This window comes from Moschus berezovskii, chromosome 25 (genome assembly GCF_049115385.1).
Source record: "Moschus berezovskii isolate FMDL1 chromosome 25, NW_MosBer_1.0, whole genome shotgun sequence".
Classification (NCBI taxonomy): Eukaryota; Metazoa; Chordata; class Mammalia; order Artiodactyla; family Moschidae; genus Moschus; species Moschus berezovskii.
Genome location: NC_142484.1, coordinates 6,539,841 through 6,566,396, shown reverse-complemented (window position 1 = coordinate 6,566,396; position 26,556 = coordinate 6,539,841). Strand labels below are relative to the sequence as shown.

The window sequence follows — 26,556 nt, the reverse complement described above, 5'->3', positions numbered from 1 at the left end:
TATCTGGGGTCTATTTTGTAAGTGCATTAATCTCAATGAGGACGGCTGTGCCGTCATTCATGATCTAATCTCCTCCCAAAGGCTCCCTCTCTTAATAGCCATCACCTTGGAGGTTAGGTTTCAGCATACTGATTTTGGAGGGACACAAACATTCAGATCATAGCAATCAATAAACCTCTAGCTAGACTAAGATAAAAGGTGAGAGGTCACAAACTACTAATATCGGGAATGAAAGAAGGAAAAAAGAAAAAGAAATTAAAGAAAGGCTATCACTACAAATTCATGGGAAGTAGCCTTCAAATGATAATCAAACGATACTCTAAAAAAGTTCATATGCACAAATTTGATAACCTATGTGAAATGGACATATGATATGAAATTCCTTGAAATTCCTTGAAAGACAATCTGCTAAAATTCACACAAGAAGAAATAGATAATCTGCAAAGCCTGTATCAAAGAAACAGAATCAATAATTAATAAACAACCTTCCTAAACAGAAAACATCAAGCCAAGATAAGTTCACTACTAAACATTTAAGGGTGACATTATACCAATTCTCTACAATCTTTCAGAAGAGAAAAGCAGAGGGAATACTTTCTAACTCATCTGTGAGGCCAGTATTACCCCTAACACCAAAATCAGACAAAGATTACAATGAAAGAAAAGAAAACTACAGACTAATATGTCCCAAGACCATAGATGCAAAAGTCCTCAACAAAATAGTAAATTGAATCCAGCAATGTATGAAAAGAATTATGCACTATGATCAAGTGGGATTTATCCCAGCTATGCCAGTCTGGTTCAACACTCAAAAATCAATAAATGTAAATCATCACGTCAATAGACTAAAGGAGAAAAATCACACAGTCATATCAATAGATGCAGAAGAAGAAGCATTTGGTATTTGACAAATTCTAACACCCATTCCGGAGAAGGCAATGGCAACCCACTCCAGTACTCTTGCCTGGAAAATCCCAGCCTGATGGGCTGCAGTCCATGGGGTCGCTAAGAGTCGGACATGACTGAGTGACTTCACTTTCACTTTTCACTTTCATGCATTGGAGAAGGAAATGGCAATCCACTCCAGTGTCCTTGCCTGGAGAATCCCAGGGACGGGGGAGCCTGGTTGGCTGCCGTCTATGGGGTCGCACAGAGTCGGACACGACTGAAGTGACTTAGCAGCAGCAGCAACACCCATTCATGATTAAAAAAAAAAAACTGTAATTAGAAAATTTAGAGTTAATATCATATTGAATTGTGAAAAACTTTCCCACTAACATCAGGAATAAAGCAAGGATGGCCCCTCTCACCACTACTTTTCAGTGTTGTACTGGAAATTCTAACTAATGCAATAAGACAAGAAAAAGAAATTACAGGTATACATAAAGGAAGACATAATACTGTCTTTGTTCACAGATGACATGATTGTTTAAATGGAAAATCTGAAAGAATCAACAAAAACTCCTAGAACACATAAGTGATTATAGCAAGGTTGCAGGATGCAAAGTTAATACATGAAAGTCAATTGCTTTCCTGTATTTCAACAATGAAAATGTAGAATTTGAAATTAAGACACAATTCCATTTACAATAGCACCCAAAAAGGTTGAAATAGTCATAAATCTAACAATATGTAGAAGATGTATATGCAGAAAACTATAAAACTCTGATGAAAAATATCAAAGAAGAACTAAATAAATGGACAGATACTCCATGTTCATGGATAGAAAGATTCAATATTGTCAAGATATCACTTCTTCCCAACTTTATCTATAAATTCAATGCAATCCCAGTCGAAATCCCAGCAAGGTGTTTTGTGGGTAAACTTATTCTAAAGTTAATACGGAGAGGCAAAAGACTCAGAATAGTCAATACGATAATGAAGGAGAAGAACAAAGTTGAAGGACTGATGCTACTGTAGTTCAAGACTCACTGTTAAGATACAGGAATCAGGACAGTCTTCTGTTGGCAAAATAGTAGACAGTAGATCAGTGCAATAGAATAGAGAGTCCAGAAACAGATCCCCACAAATATAGTGAACAAATCTTTGACAAAAAGCAAAGGTAATATAATGAAACAAATACAGTCTTTCCAATAGATGGTGCTAGAGCAACTAGACATCCACATGGTTAAAAAAAAAAAATCTAGACACAGATCTTATATCCTTCACAAAAATTAACTCAAAATGAATCACAGTCTTAAATACAAAACTAAAACTCCCAGAAAATAACATAGGAGAAAATTTAGATGACCTTGGGTATGCAGTTGACTTTTAAATTATAACACCAAGCATGATCCATGATAGAAATAATTGATAAGCTGAACTTATTAAAATTGAAGTTTTCTTTTTCTCGGTTATGTTATGTGGCATGTGGGATCTTAGTTCCTCGACCAGGGATCGAACCCATGCCCCCTGCATTGGAAGCACAGAGTTTTAACCACTGGACCTCCAAAGAAGTCCCTTAAATTAAAGTTTTCTGCTCTGTATAAGACACTGTCAAGAGAATGAAAAGAAAAGTCATGAATGGGAGAAAATGTTTGCAAAAGATATATCTGATAAAGATGTCCTTCGGTAGCTGAATCAATAAACAAACCGTGGTATATCAGACAATGGAACATTAGTGCTAAAAGGAAGTGAGTGATTAAGCCATGAAAAGACACAGAGAAAGTTAAATGGGTATTACTGGGTGAAAGAAACCATCACAAAAAGGGTACATACTGTATGATTCCAGCTATGTGGAAAAGGCAAAACTATGCAGCTAGTAAGAAGATGGGTAGTTGCCAGGCGCTGGGAGGTAGGATAGAGCACAGAGGATTTTTCAGACACCGAAACCGCCCAGTATACTTCAGAGTAGTGTATCATGTGTAATGGCAGATATGTGTCTTTATACCTCTATCCAAACCCATAGAGTATACCATGCCAAGAATGGTCCCTAATGTAAACTATGATCTTCGGGTGATGAGGTGCCAAGGTACATTCCTCAATTGTAAGAAATGTACCAGACTAGTGAATATTAATGAGGTGGAGGCTGTGCCTGGCAGTGGGGTGGCGAGGTGGTGGGGGGGAGCACTTTGAGGGTAATCTCTAATTTCCACTCAGTTTTGCTGTGAACCTAAAACTACTCTATAGAATAAAGTCTAATTTTTAAAAAAAGAACTATAGGTTCACATAATTGAAAAGTCCAGGGCTAGAGAGGCTTCAGTCATGGCTGGATTCAGAGACTCAGGGATACCATTGCAATGCAGCCTTCATTGCTCAGCTTTGCTTTCTTTTGTCACTTTAGTAGGGGAGCTCTAGGGGCTTTGGGCTTAATGATTCCTGGTGTGAAGCAGTAGCTCTTCACCGCTGGGAAACTTCCTGGTCAGGCTCTGGCTGGCCAGCTTGGGCCTGTGCCTACCCCTGGAGTTGGGGAAGGGAGATTTTGCCCCATCCCAAAAGGAAGCTGAGGTCATATTGCCAGAGGAAGGGAGAGTAGATTTGGAGCCTGCAAAAGCTGTAGAGTTGTCAACCAAGGCCCCTCCATCCCTAACATTTTGATGCCTCCAGCACCAGCTGCCTATCAGATGGGGGCTAAGGACGGGCTTCCTACAGGAGGTGGTGTCTGCGCTGGGCCTTCAAAGTCAGATGAGATGCAGGTAGCTGAGAGGGTAATGATATGAAGGGAACAAGGTGGATGAGGGCTTGGATGTATCAATATTTGGAAGCTGTTGAGAAGCCCCGTTTGGCTGGACCATGGGTGTATGAAGATTGGGCCGTGAAAGTAGCCCAGACTAGCGCCTCCCAGGATGTGGGTCCTGCCCCCTAGATCTCCCAACCTCATCCATACAGCTTCCTCTGGGGTGTTAACATCCCAGGAGGGAACCGCCATGGGGTGGGGAGGCTGCGTTTCCTCTGATGCTCCCTTCCCCCAGGCGTTCCTGGTCTACGCCGCTGGCGTCTACTCCAACATGGGCAACTACAAGTCCTTTGGCGACACCAAGTTTGTTCCCAACCTGCCCAAGGTGAGCTGAGGAGGGCTGGGGAAGGTGGGCAGTTTGGGGCTGGTGGGGTGGAGTGGGGAAAGCAGCAGATGGAGCCCCTGCGGGAGTCGGGCTTCGACCTTGTCACCACCATGCTGCACAGCCTTGGGTCAGCCACCCTCCCGAGTGCTGCAGCGACCTCCTGACCATGCTGACCTGAGGGACAAATGAAGGGAGGCTGTGGAAGGGTTCTGAGCACCGTTCGGTGCTGTAGAGATGGGACCTGTTGGTCACCCCTGGAGACAGTGGAGGAGAGTGGACGCAGGGAGTCCTCTGGACCACGGGGCTCGGGCCCTTCTGGGGCAGACCCGGGCCTTACACCAGGGCTCTCAGTCCCTACTCTGCTCATGACTGGCCTGATGATCTTACTGAAATACAGCCCCTGACCCAGCCAGCTTGAGCAGGCAGGTGTGAGGTTCTGCTTTTCTCCGGTAAGGTCGATGCTGCCAGTCTGTTGACCACCCTCTGAGCCAGAAGGTCTTAGATTATGGGAGAAGAGCTTGGGGGTGGCTGGGGGGCTCTGGGAGGCAGATTGGGTAGTGCAGCCTTGGCCAGGCCAAGGACCTCCCTTCCCCTGCAGGAAAAGCTGGAACGTGTGATCCTGGGGAGTGAGGCTGCTCAGCAGCACCCAGAAGAAGTTAGAGGCCTCTGGCAGACCTGCGGGGAGCTCATGTTCTCACTGGAATCGAGGCTTCGACACCTCGGGCTGGGAAAGGAGGTGAGACCCCAGCCGCGCTAGGGGGTGGAGGGCATCGTTGAGGGCCACCTGTCCTGGAGGAGAGGGGAAACTGATGGGGAGACAGCGGGTTGTCCATCACACCTGAGGCCAAGCTGCTGTCCACGGCGGGTCTCAACGTCATCCTCAGTAAGCGGGTTGGATGGAATGCTTTCTGAACGCCCTCCCAGTTCTGACATCCTGGGATGCTGTGTACCAGGAGGAGGGAAGAAGAGATGAGCTGAGAGCTGGAGGGAACTGGGAGCAGGGGGATGGAGAGGAGGGAGGTCCAAGCTTCTTACGTCTGGAGGTTGCTTAGGAGTCTCATGGGGTGAGGGATACAGCGAACCTTAGGGGTGGATCTGTGAGAGGCTGGGGATGGTTCTGTGTGTTGTTTGTATCCCAATTTTCTTCCCCTGGAAAGAGATGGAGAGGGACCTCGGAGGCTGCTGAGAGGAGGTGCAGGAAGTCTGAGGCTGGAAAGGGTGGCCAGGAAGGAATTTGCCAGCTGCCCCTGCAGCTCCAACCTCAGCAACAACTCCTATTTCCACTCTGCCCCTTCCCCGACAGGGCATCACCACCTATTTCTCTGGGAACTGTACCATGGAAGATGCCAAACTAGCCCAAGACTTTCTGGACTCACAGGTTTGGGGGATGGGCAACTTGGGATAGTGGCTTGTTGGGGTCCCCTTGGCACTGGCAGCCTCTCCCGGGTCTCAGCTTGAGCCCAGAGGCACAGGCATTGGGGGTCCTTGAGGTGGAGAAGACTGGGGAATCCTTATCTAAGGGTCAGCCTGAGTGCCCTGATGGAGCCGCCCCCACCCCACCCCAGGATGAAGGGCCTTGTGACAGCCTCAGGGAAGGAGGACACAGAATATCGGAGCTGCTTCAACTGGGCTCTGGTGTCCATGTGTCAGTTTCATCTCCCAGCTCAGCCACTCAGTGACTTCCCTTATCTGTGGCTTGAGGTCCGCCTCCTATAGCCCAAGTTAGCTGAGGTCATGAAGTGTCTGGCAGGTGTGATCACATGTGCGTATGTGCATCCTCAGACAGGTCCAACTCTTTGTGACCTCGTGGACTGCAGCCCACCAGGCTTCTCTGTCCATGGAATTTTCCAGGCAAGAATACTGGAGTGGGTTGCCGTTTCCTACTCCAGGGGATCTTCCCAACCTAGAGGTCAAAGCTGCCTCTCCTGTGTCTCTTGCATTGGCAGGTAGATTCTTTACTACCAAGCCACCTGGGAAGCCCACTGTCTGGCACAGCACTTAGTAAAAAGTGCTGTGTACTAAGTACTCACTGTACTGAGCTGAGCAGGAGTCTGCCCTGGCCTGCCCATCCTGCTCCCTTCCCCCGCAGAAGACTCTGACTGGTCCCCCAGAGGCCCGGCCCACTTTGCCTGTTTCTTCTCTCTCAGGTGTGCCCACTTTCCCTCCCTCCCACCCCTTCACCCACTCTGGATTTACTCTCCCCCAAACCCTGCCCTGTCTTTTCCAGAACCTCAGTGCCTACAACACACGGCTCTTCAAGGAGATTGGCCAGGACGGGAAGCCGAGCTACGTGGTGCGGTTGGCTTCCGTGCTGGGCACAGGTGAGCTCACATCCCCCTTCTTCTCCCTCTTTAGTGTTCCTGGACCAGCGTGGATGGGGCAGGAACCCAGGACAGGGGTTAGCTGCCTGCAGTAGCCACAGGGAGTAACAACAGTCATACTAGCTATGGCGGATGTCAATGGAGGCTTACTGGGTGCCGAGCCCTGTGCCGTGCTCAGGATATGGTGTTTCTAGGAGGTGAGCACCCCTAGCCCTGGAGCTGGTGGTGATGTAAAGCTAGGGGAGACCCGAGGGCAGAGGAAGAGCCTTGTTTCACTGGTGATCGTCACTGCAGCTAAGCCTCTGATAGGAGCCGAGTGTTGGCTGTGGTCCCCATCCTCCAGGCAGTGGTGCAGAAGATAACAATTCATGTAAACAATGGAAATAGAGGCTGGACCATATGTCTCATGATGGCCTAGAGGAGAAATCCAAACTGTACCATATGTCTCATGATGGCCTAGAGGAGAAATCCAAACTGCACATCTATGAAGGCTTAATGGAAAAGGTGTCCTGGAGGTTGGGGACAATATAGAAAGGTGGGGGTGGTGAACTTGCTGAAAGGTTGTTGCTGAGCCATGAAAGACGCTGGGATTCTTGACCTCCGGAGGAGAGGAATTCAATCTGGGGCCAGAGACAAGGCTTGACTGCTCAGAGCTTTTGTGTAATCAAGTTTTATTAAAGTATAAGAGAGATAGAGAAAGCTTCTACATAGACATCAGAAGCAGGCAGAAAGAGTGCCCCCCTGCTAATCTTTAGCTGGATGTTATATAGCTAATAGCAGTCTGCTAATTAGAGAAAGGCAATGTCTCAAAACTCAGAGACTGGCACCAGGCCCCTTACCCACAACATGCATTTTGAGATAACATTCGCGCAAGGTGAGTTGTCCCGGGCCATAACATGACCTGGTTCCAAGCCTACCTCATAGTCAGGTGATAAGGTCAGCTCCTCCTACTGCCTGGACTCAGGGTGCCTGTAGGGGGTCGGTCCCAAAGGAAAACTGGAGTCTTTTACCAGGTGAGGGGGATATAGATGCAGTGTTGAGACAAGCATCCAGGCCTCTATGAGGACCTATGTAATCTGCCCCTCCCTTTCCCAACCACCTCCCACTTCCTAGCCCCCAGCCTCCCACTTAGACTCTGGGCCACAGCCATGCTCATCAGCTTCCAATTTCCTGAAAACCCCATGTTCTTACCTACCCACTCCAGGCCTTCGCACAGTCTGTTCCCTGTCCCCCCCCCGAATGTCTCCTTCCCCTCCAGGTGTTCACCTGATGAGCACCCACTCGTCCCGGAGGCCAGGCTTGGACCTCACCTTCCCAGGACCCTTCCCTGTCTTATAGCCTCTTTGCCCATCAGCACACCCAGTAATTTCCTGGTTATTTTTTTGTTGACTGCAAGCTTCTTGAGAGGAGGACCTTTGTGTTTCATTCACCGGTGTCTCCCCAGCGGCCAGGCCTTGGTGGATCCTCAGATGCCAGGCAAATGAGGCCAGGTCGGGGACTGCACTCCTGGTGGAGGGAACAGCAAGAGCCAAAGCGAGGTGGTGGGAAAGTTTAGGGTTCAGCATGTATGTAGATCGACTTGACCAGGGCTGTCCACCGAAATGCCTCATGTGGCATCTTCATACTGTTCATGGCAACCGTGCTCCAGAGTGAACATCCCCAAGAGAGCCAGGCAGAAGCTGTGTCGCCTTCTACGACCTGGCCCTTGGCAGCCACTGTGTCACTTCTGTTGTAGTCACAAGCCTGCCTGCCCCTCTTCAAGAGGAGGGAATAAAGCCCCCACATTCTCATGAGAGAAGTCACATTGGGAGATAGGAAATACTGTGGCCATATAGGCTATATATATATATATATATTTAAAAATATAATCTCCCCACAGAGTTGATGTGAGACTTCATTGAGTTAACACATATAAATCACTTAAAACATTTCATGTTACAGAATATATATATATTTAAAATATTTATTTGATTGTGCGAGGTCTTATTTGTGGCACTCAGGATGTTTCATCTTCGTTGAGCATTCAAGATCTTTAGTTGTAGCATGTGAACCCTTAGTTGTGGCACATGGGGTCTAGTTCCCTGACCAGGAATCGAACCCAGGCCTCCTGCATTGGGAGTGCAGAGTGTGAGCCACTGGACCACCAGGGAATTCCCCCATATATGTATTTTTTTGAAGATGCAAGTTTATAATTTCTGTGAGCAAAGGGGAGCCATCGAGGATGTTAGAGTAAACGAATGTCACAGTGAGAAGCCTGCTGAGATGTCTCACACTCGCCTTTCCCCTGAGCGACTATCCTTCTTCCCTCAGAGCCTAACCTGGACTCTGAAATGACTTCCAAGCTGAAGAGCTACGAATTCCAGGGAAGCCATTTTCGGGTGACACGCGGGGACTATGCCCCTATCCTCCAGAAGGTGGTGGAGCACCTGGAGAAAGCCAAGGTAGGGGGCGCTCGGGGCTGAGGTGTGCTGCTCCCTGCCCCTCTGGGCAGCACAGGCGGGTGCCAGGATAGGGGGGTGGCCTGAGGCTTACCAGCCCCTGCTCACCCCCAGGCATATGCAGCCAACAGCCACCAGGAACAGATGCTGGCCCAGTACATAGAAAGCTTCACCCAGGGCTCCATCGAGGCCCACAAGAAGGGCTCTCGCTTCTGGATCCAGGACAAAGGCCCCATCGTGGAGAGGTGAGGCGCCAGCCTCCGTTCTGCCCGCCCTGCCTCCTCCTGCCCGCCCCTCCTCCATCTCAGCCCTTCTCTCCCCCAGTTACATCGGGTTCATCGAGAGCTACCGAGACCCCTTTGGTTCCCGTGGAGAGTTTGAAGGTAACTTCTGGGAGGTGGGAGGTCAAAGTGAAACCCTTCCCCCTCCCCCCTGATGACTCTCCCGTGGTAGAGAGTCATAGCAACAGCCATCGATGATTCGCCATGGACTGGACACCTCCCTATCTTCACTCATTTTGATAACCATCGTCCTATGAGAATTTCCCTCCTCACTTCACAGACGTGGGAACTGAGGCAGAGTTGGGGGGGTGACCCACCCCAGGCACCTCAGCTCCGAGGCACTTTGCCGTGCTGCCCCCTGTGTCTGGTCCAGGCCCAGGCTCCAGCTTTGTCACTTAACCCCACCTCTGCGTCTCCACTCCTTTTCGGGTGTCATGGAAAGTGAGGTGTTACATGCAGACAGTCTAGCACAGTGCCAGGCATGTCAGTGGTGCTGGGTTGATGAGAGCAGAATTAACGCTGTGACTGTGAACTTGGCTGCTGTCATCCCAGGGCAGGTGGCAGGCTGCCTTGGCCCTTGTGCCCAAGCCCAAGTCGCAGCAGCTTCAGTCTCGGAGGTTCCCCCTTTGTACATAACTCATCATGATTATCAGAAAAGTAATCCATGTTCACGGTCAAAAATTATGGAAACACACACCAAAAATAATCAACTGTGACTGCACCCACCCCAAGATTGAAGTTTGGAATGTGCTTTTTGTCTTTTGTTTTTATAGAGAGCAATGCTTAGAAACGTATGTGTGTAATTTAAAAATCCACACTTGTTAGTAATTGGAAAAGTACGGTCGTGTGTAGGATAAACCGTGAAATCCTTCTTTCACTGCCTCTCCTGTATCGCTCCCCGCCAAAGGTCACCAGAGTTCACGGTTGAGTACAGGTCCTTCTAGACCTTTATTTAGGTATTCACACACACACACACACGTTCCTTTTAACTCATCCAGGTAAATGAGATTATATTCTGTATATTCCGTCACTTGCTTTTTTCACTTAGTCATGTATCTCGGATATCTTTTCCTATCAGTATATATAGGTCTACCTCATTCTTTTAAGTAGATGTACAGTATTCATAACATATCATAAATAATTTCCCATAACATTTGATATTGTCCTCCATGTCTGCCAGCTGCATGGTGTTCCATCACATAGCTGTCCCCTGATTTTGTAATAATCCCCAGTTGTTGGACATTTAGGTTGCTTTTCGTGCTTTGCTATTGTAATCATCCTTTCTTCTTGCCCTGGTGTGGCGGTTTCATCAGACAGAGTGAATTCAGATAGGGAGCCTTTGCCAAGCCCATCCCTTGGCCAAGGTTGTCCCCTTCCTTAGTCTAGGTCAGTCTTTCCAGGGTGTAGTCTATGCAGAGTTAGCAGGAGTTATTCAGGGACTTCCCTGGCGGTCCAGTAGTTCAGACTCCATGTTTCCACTGCAGGGGACATGGGTTTGATCCCTGGTCAGGGAACTAAGATCCTGCATGCTACAACCAAAAAAAAAAAAAAACCAGAAGAAGAAAGATTCAGTATAGAGCAGCAGAGAGTCTCTGCTTGCAGGACTCTTCAGTACCTTTAATATGTGAATGTGCATTGAGAGCCTTTAAGAAGTTGGAGATAGAGTGTATAGTGTCGCCCAAACTTCTTTGCACAGGGAGGTCTTTCTTTTTGAAGGCTCTCATAGAAAATGTGTTCTGTAGAGTGCAATTTTGAAAACACTGCTTTGAGTCAGGAACTTTTAATGGTATTAAATCTGAAAGGATCAGCCCCAGGCCTCCCGTGCAGCAGCCTCACTCACCACCACGTAAGCCATGCAGGACAGCTCAAAGTCCCCCCCGAAAAAAGAGCATCTTTTTTTGCTCACATAGTCCCTTCCACTGGGCATCTGATCCTTGATCCTTTCCCCATCTCCCACTAGGTACTCCCCACATACCCCTTTAAGATCCATCTCAGGGCACTCCCTGGCAGTCCAGTGGGTTAGGACTCCATGCTTTCACTGCTGTGGCCCCTGATCAGGGAACTAAGATCCCACAAGCCACCTGGCATTGCCAAAAAATTTTTTAAGAAGTTTAAGAAGATCCATCTCAGGTGTTACTCAGCGAAGCCTTTTCTCTGTACCCTACTCTCCCCGAAACAGGGACCTTCATGAAGGCACAGTGCAGGCCCGGGTTCTCCCGAGTGGCCAGCACAGGGTCACTGCACACAGCAGGCAGTCAATGCCTGCATAATGGCTGGAGGGTTATTAGAGGAGAAGAGGTGTGGGATCCCCCCAAACCCTGCCCGCTCACAGCCCACTGTCTCCCCTACAGGCTTCGTGGCCATGGTGAACAAGGCCATGAGTGCCAAGTTTGAGTGGCTGGTAGCAAGTGCGGAGCAGCTGCTGAAGGAGCTGCCCTGGCCCCCAGCCTTCGAGAAGGACAAGTTCCTCACCCCCGACTTCACCTCCCTGGACGTTCTCACCTTTGCCGGCTCCGGCATTCCTGCCGGCATCAACATCCCCAACTGTGAGCTTCCCCGGGGGGTCCTGCCCACCCCCCATCCCCGCCTGAACAAGATGGGGGCTCCCCAAACCCCCTAGGAGACGCCACTGAGAGTCGCCCCCTCCCCCTCCACACACTCGCCCTGGCCACACATCACCCTGCTCCGCTCACATTCCCAGCCTGTCCCTCTGGTTAGACTCCTTGCCTGTGACCCTTGACCTTTGCCCTTGCCCTTTTCTCCCTGGTCACCTTCCCACCTTCTCCAGATGATGACCTGAGGCAGACGGAAGGCTTTAAGAACGTGTCCCTGGGGAACGTGCTGGCCGTGGCCTATGCCACACAGCGGGAGAAACTCACCTTCCTGGAGGAGGAGGACAAGGTGGGCAGCGGCGCGGGGCCTGGCCTGACCTCAGCTGACATAGGAGGGCGGAACAGGCCAGAGCAGGCAAAAGGATGGGGCTTCAGGTCCGGCTCTGCTGTTTCCCCGCTGTGTGACCTCGGGTCCTTGGAGGCTGTTTCCCCAGCCAGCCAACAGTGGAGGCAGCCCCTTCCTCGTGGGTTGTTGCCAGGATGAGATGGGCTCTGCAGTGCCCAGTGTGGGGCTGGCAGGTGGTAGACCTTTAGCAGATGTGTGCCTCACAATGGGCCCTCGGGCTGGCACGGGGGCCGTGGGCAGGCTATGTGGCCGTGGTGGGGCAGTGGGCAGCATGGGTCTCTGCTTGTCTTGGCAGGACCTGTACATCCGCTGGAAGGGACCCTCCTTTGACGTGCAGGTGGGGCTGCATGAGCTGCTGGGCCACGGCAGCGGCAAGCTCTTCGTGCAGGTAAGAACTCGAGACCAGGGGCTTCCCCAGCGGTCTGGTGGCTAAGACTCCGCACCCCCAACGCAGGGGCCCAGGTTCAATCCCTGGTCAGGGAACTAGATCCACGTGCCGAAACCGAGTTCACATGCCACAACTAAATATCCTTCTTACTGTTAAGAATCCCACAACTAAAAGATCTGCATGTCAAAACTAAGACCCGGCACAGCCAAATAAATACATTTTTTAAAAAAGAATAAGGGGCTAGTGGTGGTACCAGCGGGACCCTCCCCAGTTCTAGGCCTGTGGCTCCCCTTCCCCATAGTCAGCCCCCTGGGGTGGCTGTCAGTGTCTCACCCTCCCCCAAGATGTCCCCTGATTGAGTGAGATCTGTAGGACAGGCCAGCGGAGGCCCCCCCCCAGAGTCTCCCACACAGAAGGACTTGCTTGGCTCAGGCCCAGGAAGCCTGCCCTGAGGGTATGACCCAGGCAGCCCCGGGGCAGAAAAGCCGGGCAGGGGTAGTGTCTGGATGCCCCCAGTCCTGAGGCTGCAGCACTGTCTTTGCACTGCTGTTCCCTGGAGCCTGTACTTTTCCAGGTTTTGTAGGGAGCTGCCCCTTCCTGTGGGCCAGCCAGAGTGGCTGGAGCCCCCTTGACACCTACTCAGGGAATATGAGTAGCCACTGGCCTTGTTAGCAGACCAGGCAGAGCCCACTGTGGACTGCACAGATGAGAGGACTGGAGGCAGGTGGGGTGGGGTCTGCTCCTCTTGGGGGCGCGGCTGCCTCCCTAAATGGGGATCAGCTGGGCCTGGAAGTCAGAAGGATCCAGAGGGCAGCTGATGGGAGAGCAGCTGGGCATCGGGCTTTGTCTTGGCTTCAAAGTCCCAGGGAAGCGGCGACAAACATAATCCTTCTGTGGTCTTCTTCAGTCAGGTCCACTCCTTGAGCCTCAGTTGGCCCATATGTAAAATGGGTTTCCTGACTCCTACCATATGACTCTTGTGAGGAATAAAGGTGAAGCCCTGGGATTTGCCTGGCACCCAGTAGGCCCTCTGGAAATGGGTGTTGTTGTTAAGAGACATTGTGCATAGTTATTGTATGTTCTGGCTCCACTCTGGGGTTCTTAGTCTCTGAGCCTTAGTTTCCTCCTCTGTGAAATGGGGTAATAATCCACCTTCCTAGGAGGATGACTTAAAGGGTTAAAAGACCAGTGCATGAATGACACTTGGCACATGGAGAGGATGGTGAGGGTGCTGCTTTCAAGGCAGAGAAGCACCTGCTGTGGCTTCTCTGCATCAGAGGGACCACAAAGGTGAGGAGCCGCCAGGCCTCGTGGCCCACCCACTGGGACATCTCTAGCTGGGGTCTGGAGATGCTGGGTCTGGGTCTTCGCGTGACTTTCTGCAGCCCCTCGCCCCGATCCCCGGCCCACAGTGTCGCTCTCTGCGCAGCAGATAGAGGTTCTTCTACCTCTGGGGGCTCTGAGAGGTGTCTCAGAGCAGGTGTGGAGGCCACCGTGTGTCATGAACCTGCCACTCCTGCCGTCTGCTCGCTGCTCCCTGGCTGCCTTTCTGAGCCCCTTGGATCCCAGGCTGAAGGCCTAACCTGGGCCCCGGGGTACCCCACCCTCACCCGCCCCACGTTCATGACCCTTCTCCTGCAGGACGAGAAAGGAGCATTCAACTTCGACCAGGAGACTGTGATCAACCCAGAGACGGGGGAGCAGGTGAGGGTGGCCTGGGTGGAGCTCCAGGGTACAGGAGGGGGGCCCAGGTAGAATGGCAGCCACCCCTAAAGCCTGCTTCCTGGGTTCCCCTCCCAGATCCAGAGCTGGTACCGGAGCGGGGAGACCTGGGACAGCAAGTTCAGCACAATCGCCTCCAGCTATGAAGAGTGCCGAGCCGAGAGCGTGGGCCTCTATCTCTGCCTCCACCCCCGAGTGCTGGAGTACGAGCCGCAGACCCGGGGTGGGGGGTGGGGGGGTGCTCCTCTGTGGACGGGGGGCTGCTAGCAGGGAGGGTAGGGCCCAGGCAGCCTCTGACCCTGCTCCCCCACCTCTTCCCTCCCTCCCCTAGGATCTTTGGCTTTGAGGGGGCTGATGCGGAAGATGTAGTCTACGTGAACTGGCTCAACATGGTTCGGGCCGGGCTGCTTGCTCTGGAGTTCTACACCCCTGAGGCATCCAGCTGGAGACAGGTAGGAGCTGGGGGACCCCTCAGGAGGGAATGGGGACCAAGACGAGGATTCTGGGTGTAGGGATGGGACAACTGTACCTATGAGGCACATGAACTGGGTTGATCCCAAACTCTGCCACATGTGAGGGCAAGTCACATCACTGTTGTAAGCCTCAGTGTTCCTGCCTGTAAATTGGGAGTAATCGTCTTCTTGCCCAGCTTTAAGGGAGAATCAGATGAGGTGATGTTACTCTGACCACTGACAGATGGATGCACAGCACTCACTCTGTGCCACTTAGTTCTAACCAGTTTATATGAACTGACCCATTTGTCCCCAGCGTCAACCTCGGTGGTAGGTGCTGTTATTACCTTCATTTTAGAGATGAGGAAACGGAGGCACAAAGAGATTAAGTAACTTGCTGGCAAGTAAGAGAGTCAGAATTTGAATCCAAGCAAACTGCCTCCAGAGCCATTAGGCTATGCTGTTTGGCTATGAGATGTACTTTGGAAACAGGGTAGGCAGGGGCTTCCCTGGTGTTCCAGTGGCTAAGACTCTGCACTTCCACTGCAGAGGGCCTGGGTTCAATACCTAGTTGGGGAACTAGATCCCACATGCCACGACTAAAGATTCTGCATGCCACAACGAAGACCTGGTGCAGCCAAATTAATTGGTTAATTAATTTAAAAAAAAAAGAAATTCAAAGCAAAAAAGAAAAAAAGAAACAGGGTAAGCAATAGAAATCTTTTAAAAAGTCACCTAAGTCTGTTTTGAGGCGGCAATATTGGGTCATCAAAAGAACACACGGTTTAGAGTCAGGAAACTTGGGTTGGTCCTTGTTTTCTCTTACCAGCTATGTGACCCTGAGCAAGTCACTTCACCTCTCTGGGCCTCTGTTTTGTCATCTGTAAACTGGGGATCGTGATGCCCTCTTGATCCCACAGAACTGACTGCAAACAGGATTGTGGAGGAGAAAGTGCTCGGGGTGGCAAGGGACCCCCTTGGGTAACTGCTGTCATCAGGGCGGGGTGTGGAGCAGAAGAGGGCAGGCTGGGTGACAAGGGGGCGCAAGGCTCTGGATCCTGCCTGGAAATGGCCTCCCCGTGCCCCAGGGCAGCCTGCCCTTCCTTGTGAGAGGAGAAGGGAAGCACTTGAGAGGAATTAAACACCAAAGGACCCACAGAGTAGGGGAGAATAAAACAACAATAATAATTGACAGTTAGCAAGCACATATGATACATCAGTCCTTGGAATGAACTCTTGATACTGGGTTGGCCAAAAAAGATCATTCCCGTAACATCTTAAGGAGAAACCTCAACGAGCTTTTTGGCCAACTTGATACGTCTTACCCTGGGCCTACAAATGATTCCTTTCTCTTTGGCCCTGACAGGCCCACATGCAGGCCCGGTTTGTGATCCTGAGGGTCTTGCTGGAGGCTGGCGAGGGATTGGTTACTGTCACTCCCACCACAGGCTCCGATGGGCGCCCCGATGCCCGGGTCCGCCTTGACCGCGACAAGATCCGGACAGTGGGCAAACCCGCCCTGGAGAGGTTCCTGAGGAGACTCCAGGTAAGCTGCGGCCTCTTGCCTCGGAGGCCCCCTCCAACTCAGCCTGTCTATGCACTCTGTAACAGGGAAGGCATAGGTTGTGTTTAAGCCGGAAATGGGAGTGCCAAGGAAGAAGCAGCTGTGAAAAGATCTGAGCGCAGAAGAAACAGGGCATAAAAGCTGGTCTTGGGACTGGAAGGAGCTTAGTGGGTTGAGGGACAGGAAGGAGGAAGCCTGGAGCTTGGTGAGAGAAGGAGGGAAGGACAGTGCTCACTGCAGTGCTCTCCCATGTTGGGATGTTTAGAGTCAGGAGACCTTTTGGGGTTCTGGTGCCAGGACTAACCAGCTGTGTAATTGCCTTGCTGGCCTCCACTTTTCTCATCTGTTAAATACATCACCTGCCTCACCTGGCAGGAATTCAGTGAAACAACATATATACGGAACTGAGCAATAAAATGGAGAAGGCAATGGCACCCCACTCCAGTACTCTTGCCTGGAAAATCCCATGGACAGAGGAGCCTGGTAGGCTGCAGTCTATGGGGTCGCTAAGAGTCAGACACAACTGAGTGACTTCACTTTCACTTTTCACTTTCATGCATTGGAGAAGGAAATGGCAACCCACTCCAGTACTCTTGCCTGGAGAATCCCAGGGACGGGGGAGCCTGGTGGGCTGCTGTCTATGGGGTCACACAGAGTCGGACCCGACTGAAGTGACTTACCAGCAGCAGAGCGATAAAAATCATATTATCCAAGCTGGTGTGACACCAATTATGGTCCAGGGACCAGCAGTAGCAGCAGCACCCAGAACATGCAGATTCTCAGGCCCCACCCCAGATGTCCTGATTCAAAAACTCTGAGTGTGAGACCCCAAAACCTGTATGTTTACTAGCCTTCCAGGTGAACCTGACACTCAGCAAGGATGGAGAACCCCTGATGGTGACCCATTCCTTACTGGGCAGTGCCTTCCATCAGAACAGGGTCCTGCTGGCTTTGCCAACCTGAAAAAGGCCCAGCCTTCAATTCAGCAAATATCTTGCTGCGATTATACTCCCACCTATTTCCAGAAGGGATTTAAGGCATTTTTCCTTAAAAGATATTTGTTTGGCCATTAAAGTAAAATAAAATTAGAAATGAAAAAATATTAGATGCCCAAGGCAGTGCCATGTTCCAGATTAGATTCTGGAATAGAAAACGGTCTTTCGTGGGAAAATGAGTGAACTCTCAATAAAGTCTAGAGTTTAGTTAAGAGTAACGTACACATTTTACTCAATGTTGACAACAGATGAAACTGGGCCAGGAGCCCATGGGAACTCTCTGCGCTATCTTTGTGGCTTTCCTGTAAATCTAAAATTATTCCAAAACAGTTTATTAATAATAATAATGTCACTAGATAATGGAATCAAATCTACAAAACCCTAGGCCAGTATTGAACTGTGACTTAGGAGTGACTGAACACAGAGCATTCCATCTTAGAGACTGAAGCGGGTGGATCTTTGTCCAGGATCCTTCATTCAGCAGAATGGACAGTGTCCACAGCGGTGGCTTTACAGAACACACAGGACATGGAACAGGAGATACAGAACATGGAAGCATTTTTTGGTGCAGCTGTTTCTTTCATTAGCCCCCTAGGAAAATCCAAGAGCACACCAAAGAGCTAGCCAGCAGGGAAAGCCTTCAGCCACGGGATTACAAATAGTCATAGCTTTGGCTCACCCATATTGTAAAAACTGATGAGGTGAGATATAAATCTGTATTTCTGGCTTCTTGGAGGGCCTGCCATCAATAGACTCAATTCCCTGGAACTGAGCCATGACCACTGCGTTTGGCTATCTATACGTGCTCCACTCTCCAGTCTGCCGGGTCCACGTCCTGTTTCCTGTACCTGCCTTAGTCACTCACTCATGATACCACCTGGTTCCCATGGACACCCCTGTCGCCAGCTCTCTGGTTGGAGCTCCTAGTGGCTAACATGTCCACTTCATGAATCTATGTTCACATGCTGGCTGTTAAGTATTATGCAAAAGAGAAAAAGGTGAGACAGTCTCTCTAACCTTCCCCCAGGAGTTCCCAGTCAGTTTTAATTCCTGCAGAGCTAGGGAAAATCAGTCTACCCCTGGGCCTAAGAGGAGGAGGCTTACCCGGAGGGTGCCCTAGTTGGAGTCCTACTTTGCCAGTGGCAAATTGGCAGAATAAGTAAGGATCAGAGCCACAAATGTCAGTTACTTGGAAGAGAGCCAACTAGATCTCTTAGTCGTAATCTTTCTAATCACTGAAACTAAAAATAGGCAGCTTAAACAGATTTTAGATCCAGCTGAAGAGAAGTTGCAGAGCATGTATCATGCATGCTAAGTCACTTTAGTAGTGTCTGACTCTGTGCAACCCCATGGACTGGAGCCTGCCAGGCTCCTCTGTCCATGGGATTCTCCAGGCAAGAATATTGGAGTGAGTAGACATGCCCTTCTCCATGGGATCTTCCTGACCCAGGAATTGAACCTAGGTCTCCTGCATTGCCGGAGAAGGCAATGGCAACCCACTCCAGTACTCTTGCCTGGAAAATCCCATGGACAGAGGAGCCTGGTATGCTGCAGTCCATGGGGTTGAGAAGAGTCAGACACGACTGAGCGACTTCACTTTCACTTTTCACTTTCATGCATTGGAGAAGGAAATGGCAACCCACTCCAGTGTTCTTGCCTTGAGAATCCCAGGGACAGGGGAGCCTGGTGGACTGCTGTTATGGGGTTGCACAGAGTTGGACACGACTGAAGCGACTTAGCAGCAGCAGCTCCTGCATTGCAGGTGGATTCTTTACCATCTGAGCCACCAGGGATGCCCAGAGCATGTAGCACAGGAACACAAGATAGAAAATTTAGAAGAGATTAAGAGACATGGAGGAGGGAGACTTCCCTGGTGGTCCAGTGGCTAAGACTGCACTCCCAATACTGCCTGGGTTTAATCCCTGGTTTGGGAACTAGATCTCACATGCCACAAATAAAGATCCCAAATGCCACAAGAAAGATAAAAGATCACAACTAAGAACTAGTGCATGAAATAAATAAACATTAAAAAAAAAAGACATGGAGGATAGTGTGAAAAGATCTAATGTACATGAACTGAAGTTCCAAGAAGAAAGGAGAGAGAAAAGAAGGAATTTTAGAAGAGATAATGACTGAGCACTTCATAGAACTGATGAAAGACCCAACTCAGAAATCCAAAGAAGCTCAAGAAATTCCAAGAATGGCAAGCAAAACCTGTGTCTAGAAATATCATAGAATAGAAATTCCCTGGTGGCCAGTGGATAGAACTCTGCACTTCCACCCCAGGGGCGCAGTTTCAGTCCCTGGTCAGGGAACTAAGATTTCACAAGCTGCAACCATGTGGACAAGTAACACTGACAATGGTAGCTTTTATTCATCAAAACTTACCAGAAGGAAGGTGAGAAGATGCATCTTAAACGAGGATAGGATATTTATCACATACGAGTTAACAAAAGGTTAGCAGCTAAATATATAAAGAACTTTCCAAAAACAGTGAAGAAAAAACAGCCTAACAGAAAAATAGGCAAAACTCATGAACCGAAGAGGAAAATAAATAACCCACCAACTTGTGGGATGTTGTTCCATCTCATTAGTCATCAGGAAAACATAGCTGAAACCACATGAGATTTCCACCCACCAGCTCAGCAACATGAAAAGCTGTCAACATCACCCTGGTGAGCCGAGCCGGATGGACTGCCACCCCCCTGCCTCTGGGAGTGAAAACAGGTGCACAAAGTCTGAAAAACAATGGTGGCATCATCCTTTAAGGATGAGCATTATCCAGATCTTGATTCTCCTGGGAAAACCTGCCCCTGATCACCAGGAGACGTCCAATATGTCCAGAACAGCCTCAGAGGGCAAGAATCACAGGTTATATAGCAACAGGGGAAGAGACAGAACTGTGGCGTGTTTGTAAGTTTGTAAGTACAGCTATGGGACTATATACTGCACTCACACAGGTGGATCTCAGACGTAATTTGAGCAGAAAAAGCAAATCACAGGATGTGGGCAAAACTGTAACATGAATTGAGAGTAAAACTCAGGGAAAACAGGAGGCTAATAAGCACAAAGTCAAGTGCTGATTCCGCAGGCGGGGGAGGTCACAGGGTGCAATCAGGGAGGGATGATGTGAGTAACTCTTAAGCTGGGTGGTGGTGGTGTGGGTGTCATTCTTTATAAGGGAGGTACTGTATGTTTTTTATTTGAAATGAAATGTTTTTTATATGAAATGTTTTATTTAAAAAAGAGGGTGGGGACTTCCGTGCTTGACTCTGAGCTCCTACTGCAGGGAGAGTTCAATTTCTGATCGGGGAAATAAAATCCCACATACCATGCAACCAAGAAGAAGTATTTATTGAACACTAAGAATATATTGGGCTTCCCTGGTGGCTCAGGTGGTAAAGAATCTGCTGGCAGTGCAAGAGACCTGGGTTCGATTCCTGGGTCAGGAAGATCTCCTGGAGAAAGGAATGGCTACCCACTCCAATATTCTTACCTGGAAAATTCCATGGACAAAGGAGTCTGGCGGGCCATAGTCCACAGAGTTGCAAAGAGTCGGACACAACTGAATGAATCTCACTCAAGAATATATTGTCTGAACATTTGTCACAGTAAAAATTTTAAAAAAAAATGTTTTTAAAAAGAAGATGATGTTACTGCCCTCCGTGTGTACAGTTCAAGTTAGACAATCAAAGAGAACCATTAGCTTCACCTTAATATGGTCCCTGCTCAGTGCTAACACGTGATCTGCGTGCCCGCAAGACAGCAGATGCGGTCCGGGGCTGGGCGCTGCTGGCAGTGGCTCTTGGCAAAGCCCCATGAATGCACAGAAGGCATCCATCCAAAGGCACTAACTCCTGCCTTCCCACAGGTGCTGAAGTCCACGGGGGATGTGGCTGGAGGCCGGGCCCTGTATGAGGGGTATGCAGCGGTCACTGATGCGCCCCCCGAGTGCTTCCTCTCCCTCAGGGACACGGTGCTGCTCCGCAAGGAAGCCCGGAAGCTCATCGTTCAGCCCAACACTCGCCTCGAAGGTAATGGACTCCTGGGCCCCCTGTGATAGAGGGCCCTCCATAAGCACAAAGGAGGCCTGGAACTGACCCCTGAGCTTGGTAAAGGCTACCCAAGGTGGCTCCTGTCTCCCCAACTCCCTCCCAGCCCAGTCCTCCCCATGCCAAGCCTCAGGCCCACACCTTCGCATCCACCACCACCACAGGCCACCCCCCCACACACACACACAGGGTCAGGCTGCTTGGGAGATGGCAACAGAAGGTTGAGGGCAGCCAGCAGAGCAGGGGCTAGTGAAACAGACACACCCCGGGCCTTGGAGGAGGCCAGGTATCGTGCTGGAGAGTCAGGCCTGGTGGGGCCCAGGAGCGAGGTCAGGTGAAGCAGAGAGGAGGCGCCCCGTGAGCTGAGAGCAGTCAAGTCAGAGCAGAGGTCAGCAGCCCCGTGGTCCCTCTCCCCTCCTCAAGTGATGGTGCCATTTCCAAAAGCCCTGACCCTGTCAGCCACGCACTTGTACCTTTTGTATTAAGAGCGTTTGCGCCTCCATAGTCATGGGTAAGCGTGAGAGTTAAATGAAATAATTACCTCCTCCTGGTGACGAGAGAGCATTTCAGAGGTTTAGCCTAAACTCTACTCTGGGGGAATTCTTGCCTAGAGAATCCCAGGGATGGGGGAGCCTGGTGGGCTGCCATCTATGGGGTCGCACAGAGTCAGACACGACTGAAGTGACTTAGCAGCAGCCACTCTGGGGGATTCCCTGGCAGCCCAGCAGTTAAGACGCAGCGCTTTCATTCCCGGGGCCTGTGTCCAATCCTTGGGGTGCCAGCACCCTGCTGCATTCACTCACTTCTCATCCCTTGACTCGCCTTTCCTGACACTGGCACGTGAGGCACTTGAGACGAGGCGGTGCCAGGCTGTGGTTAAAACATGAGCTTCAGAACTGCGCTGCAACCTTGGCTGAGTCACTTAACCTTTCTGAGCTTGGGTGTCTTCATTCATAAAGCTCATGTGGATTTTGCGTTGACACTAGTGAACCTGAGTACTTCCTTCAAGTTCTAAGTGCTTTCCAGGGATTAACCCTTTAAATACTCACAATACCCAGTAAGGTGTAGGCATTATTACCCCCATTTTACAGATAAGGAAACTGAGGCACAGAGTCAATTTCTTAAGGCTTACAGCTTTTTACTGGAGGAACAAAGAGTCAGATTAAGAGCATTTGCTCCTCACTACAATAGTCACGGGAAGCTGTGAGGGTTAAATGAAATAATTACCTCCTCTTGGTGAGCAAAAAGCATGTAAAAGGTTTATTCTAAATTCTAGGGAATTACCTGGTGGCCCAGTGGTTGGGACTCAGTGCGTTCACTACTGGGGCTTGGGTTCAATCCCCCATGTAGGTCGCATGGTACAGCCAAAAAAATAATAAGAATAATTAAAATAAAAACCACTTTAGTTAAAAAACAACATAAACTCCACTCTGTGCTCCAGAGGTGTCATGGGTTTGCCAGCCCTCTCCCCTGGCTCACCACCCTGCAGGCACACCCTCTGAGCTATCACCCAGCTTCCTCTTCTTCATGGCGGCTGTCACTCTGCTGTTTTCCTGTCTGCTTCTCTCCATGGCAACAGGAACAGCACGTCCCCAGCACCTAGCACAGGGCCTGGCCCACTGGAGCCGCTCAATGCCTGTCAGTGAGTGAGTGAGTGAGTGGATTATACCAGGCTCCCAGCAAGTGCTCATTACATGGACAAGATCATCATTGCTTTGACTGTCCAGCCCTGGGCAGGCATTGGGAATGGACTCGTCACCTCAAGCTGTTCTTAGCCCATTAGGAATAAGACAGAGAAATGGCCTTACAAGTGAAGTGTTCATGGGTGCCCAAAAGACACAAACAGTGTTCTGAACACTTAGAGAAGGGAAGATCATATCTACCTTTGAGAGAATTGGGGAAAGGTAGGTCTGGGGAGGAAGTAGGGGGTAAACTTTGAGGCCCAAAGAACAGGTTGAATTTTCAAAGGTGGTGGTGATTGTATTAATAGCTCACTTTTGAGGACTTCCATGTGCCAGAGTCTGGGTAAAAACTCTCCATGGATCAACTCCCAACAACTTAAATGAGGAAGTTTCCCCTTTTTCAGCTGGAAACTGAGACACCAAGGGGCTGTGTATTTGAGGTCACACAGTGAGTGGCTGGCAGAACCAGGATTTGAACTCGGGCCATCCGAGCACAGAGCCTGTGCTCTTAGCTGCATACATCCCATAAGGCCACAGAGTACAATGAGGCGCTGTGAGCAGGGAGAGAAGTGGAGGGATTTTAGAAGGAAGTGCTTCCCGTGAGTATTCAGGAACACCACATGGGTTAGATGGGTACCCTTGGAACAGTCCCAGTGGACAGATGAGGAAGTAGGTTCAGAGATCGTGATGCTTATGATAACTCGCACTTGGTGAGTGTGCCCTCCACCCATTATATGATATTTAATCACCGCAGCTTCTTGAGAGATGTACTGTGCTTGCTCCCATTTTCCAGATGAGGAAACTGAGGCTTAGGTTAAGAAACTTGCCCAGGGCCCCACAGTAGATGGAGATGAAGCAGTTCCTGGACTGTAAGCTCCTGGAGGCTAAGGACTGTCTGTTTCACCTAACATGGCACTGTTGTAAATCTTTATTAAGTGAATGAATGAATGTATGCAGCAATTCATTGAATACTCCCCCTTTAATGCTTCCTATCTCATAGGATTATGGAGTCAGATGATGAAATATTGAGCACAATTTTTGGCACATGGTAAAAACTCAGGAAGAGAACTAGCTGCTTCTATGATTACGATTATGATTCTGTTTCCCTATTAAAACCTTTTCCTGCTGCTGTTTTTTCTCCATCTCCTCCCCAGGCTCAGAAGTACAACTTCTTGAGTACGAGGCCTCAGCTGCAGGCCTCATCCGATCCTTCTCTGAGCGCTTCCTAGAGGATGGGCCCGAGTTGGAGAAGATCCTCACCCAGCTGGCCACAGCTGATGCCCAGTGCTGGAAGGGGCCCCAGTGAAGCCCCATCTGGCCAGGCTTAAGGCACCTGTGAGGCCCCTCCCCGACTCGATCAAGCCAAGGCTGTAAGTGGCCCCCTTTTTGTGGGCCCAGGAGAGGGGCAGGAGCCTGGACCTTGGTGCTACCTCAGCCAGGGGTGGTGACACTAAGCCCTTCCATTTGTCAGCACTTGCCAGCTTACCAGTGCTTCCCTTGTGTTATCTCATTTGATCTACACTGCCTTCTGCGGGGTGGGCAAGGCTCCTTGTCCAGCTTCCCAGATGAGGAAATACAAGTTCTGAGAAAGTGACCCGTCTAAATCCTGCAGGATTCAAAACCTCTCCCAATTTAGTGCTCTTCATGTATTACTTTTATAACCAGAAAAATAAATATTGGAAACCACCACCATCTTCGCAATTTGTGTAGTTCTTCCTGGCCTTGGCCTCACGTCTCATTTGCTCCCAGCAGGGTGGTGGGATCAAGTCCTAGGGAGGGGGAAAGAGGGTCATTTTTAGGCTCCCATCTGCAACAGGATTTTGCTATCACCTCTAAATATGGATATGCAGAGAATCACATGGATGAACATAACACAATTTTTGCCAGCCTCCCTCATGGCTTTTTTTCTATTTTAAAGAAGAACCTAAAGCTGGAACTAAGATCATGGCTGTAGCCATGAAATTAAAAGATGCTTGCTCCTTGAAAGAAAAGATATGACAAACCTAGATAGCATATTAAAAAGCAGAGACATCACTTTGCCAACAAAAGTCTGTATAGTCAAAGCTATGGTTTTTTTCAGTAGTCACGTATGGATGTGAGAATTGGACCATAAAGAAGGCTAAGAGCTGAAAAACTGATGCTTTCCGATAGTGGTGTTGGAGAAGACTCTTGAGACTTCCTTGGACAGCAAGGAGATCAAACCAGTCATTCCTTAAGGAAATCAATCCCAAATATTCATTGAAAGGACTGGTGCTGAAGCTGAAGCTTCATTACGTTGGCCACCTGATGTGAAATGCCTACTCATTAGAAAAGACTCTGATGCTGGGGAAGATTGAAAGCAGGAGGAGAAGGGGCAACAGAGGATGAGATAGTTGGATGGCATCACTGATTCAATGGACATGAGTTTGAGCAAACTCCGGCAGATAGTGAAGCACAGGGAAGCCTGGCTTACTGTAGTCTGTGGGGTCGCAAAGAATTGGACAGGACTGAGTGACTGAATAGAAACAAAAAAAAAAAATTGGAACACCTCAATCCTAGAATTTAATCTCTCTTTCTTTCTTTTAATCTATTTTTGGCTGCTGGAGTACAGGCTCTAGGACTGGGGCTTCAATACTTGCCACAGAGGGGCAGAGTCAGGAGTTGTGGCCTACACAGTTGCTCTGTGGCATATGGGATCTTCCCAGACCAGATCTTTTTCTAAACTGAACAGGTGTTTCCTTCATTGGCAGACAGATGGCTTCTTTACCACTCACTGAGCCACCAGGGAAGCCCAGGAGTTAATCCCTTAACCTTTGTGTTTTGTTTCTCTATCCTGGACCTCGAGAGTAAGCAGGAAAGAAAGGACATGGCCCCCTTTGCACCCAGTTAACCGTGAGGATGAGCAGACGAGTTAGTTTTGCTGTTGACCTGACCTGCCTCTTGAGAAACCTGTATGCAGGTCAGGAAGCAACAGTCAGAACTGGACATGGAACAACAGACTGGTTCCAAATAGGAAAAGGAGTACGTCAAGGCTGTATATTGTCACCTTGCTTATTTAACTTATATGCAGAGTACATCATGAGGAACGCTGGGCTGGAAGAAGCACAAGCTGGAATCAAGATTGCTGGGAGAAATATCAATAACCTCAGATATGCAGATGACACTACCCTTATGGCAGAAAGTGAAGAGGAACTCAAAAGCCTCTTGATGAAAGTGAAAGAGGAGAGTGAAAAGGTTGGCTTGAAGCTCAACATTCAGAAAACGAAGATCATGGCATCTGGTCCCATCATTTCATGGGAAATAGATGGGGAAACAGTGGAAACAGTGTCAGAATTTATTTTTTGGGGCTCCAAAATCACTGCAGATGCTGATTGCTGATTGCTGCTGCTGCTGCTGCTGTGTCACTTCAGTTGTGTCCGACTCTGTGTGACCCCATAGAGAGAAGCCCACCAGGGTCCCCCATCCCTGGGATTCTCCAGGCAAGAACACTGGAGTGGGTTGCCATTTCCTTCTCCAATGTGTGAAAGTGAAAAGTGAAAGTGAAGTCGCTCAGTCGTGTCTGACCCTTAGTGACCCCACGGACTGCAGCCTACCACGCTCCTCCATCCAGCCATGAAATTAAAAGACACTTACTCCTTGGAATGAAAGTTATGACCAACCTTGATAGTATATTAAAAAGCAGAGACATTACTTTGCCAACAAAGGTCCGTCTAGTCAAGGCTA

At 49.5% G+C, this 26,556-nt stretch overlaps 1 protein-coding gene across 1 annotated transcript in view; it reads left to right on the top strand.

Annotated features, from left to right (window-relative positions):
* DPP3 (dipeptidyl peptidase 3) overlaps nt 1-24,543 on the top strand; it is a 30,192-nt gene extending 5,649 nt beyond the window's left edge. Inside the window, exons 3-18 of the mRNA XM_055415456.2 lie at nt 3,912-4,001; nt 4,600-4,737; nt 5,305-5,379; nt 6,229-6,322; nt 8,633-8,763; nt 8,875-9,005; nt 9,085-9,143; nt 11,393-11,587; nt 11,830-11,942; nt 12,295-12,387; nt 14,029-14,091; nt 14,188-14,312; nt 14,441-14,561; nt 15,928-16,107; nt 20,992-21,154; nt 24,009-24,543. Coding sequence (XP_055271431.1) covers nt 3,912-4,001; nt 4,600-4,737; nt 5,305-5,379; nt 6,229-6,322; nt 8,633-8,763; nt 8,875-9,005; nt 9,085-9,143; nt 11,393-11,587; nt 11,830-11,942; nt 12,295-12,387; nt 14,029-14,091; nt 14,188-14,312; nt 14,441-14,561; nt 15,928-16,107; nt 20,992-21,154; nt 24,009-24,160 — 1,923 coding nt within the window. The 3' untranslated portion in view covers nt 24,161-24,543. The remainder of the gene's footprint in view (nt 1-3,911; nt 4,002-4,599; nt 4,738-5,304; nt 5,380-6,228; nt 6,323-8,632; nt 8,764-8,874; nt 9,006-9,084; nt 9,144-11,392; nt 11,588-11,829; nt 11,943-12,294; nt 12,388-14,028; nt 14,092-14,187; nt 14,313-14,440; nt 14,562-15,927; nt 16,108-20,991; nt 21,155-24,008) is intronic.
* Nucleotides 24,544-26,556: the final 2,013 nt, after the last annotated feature.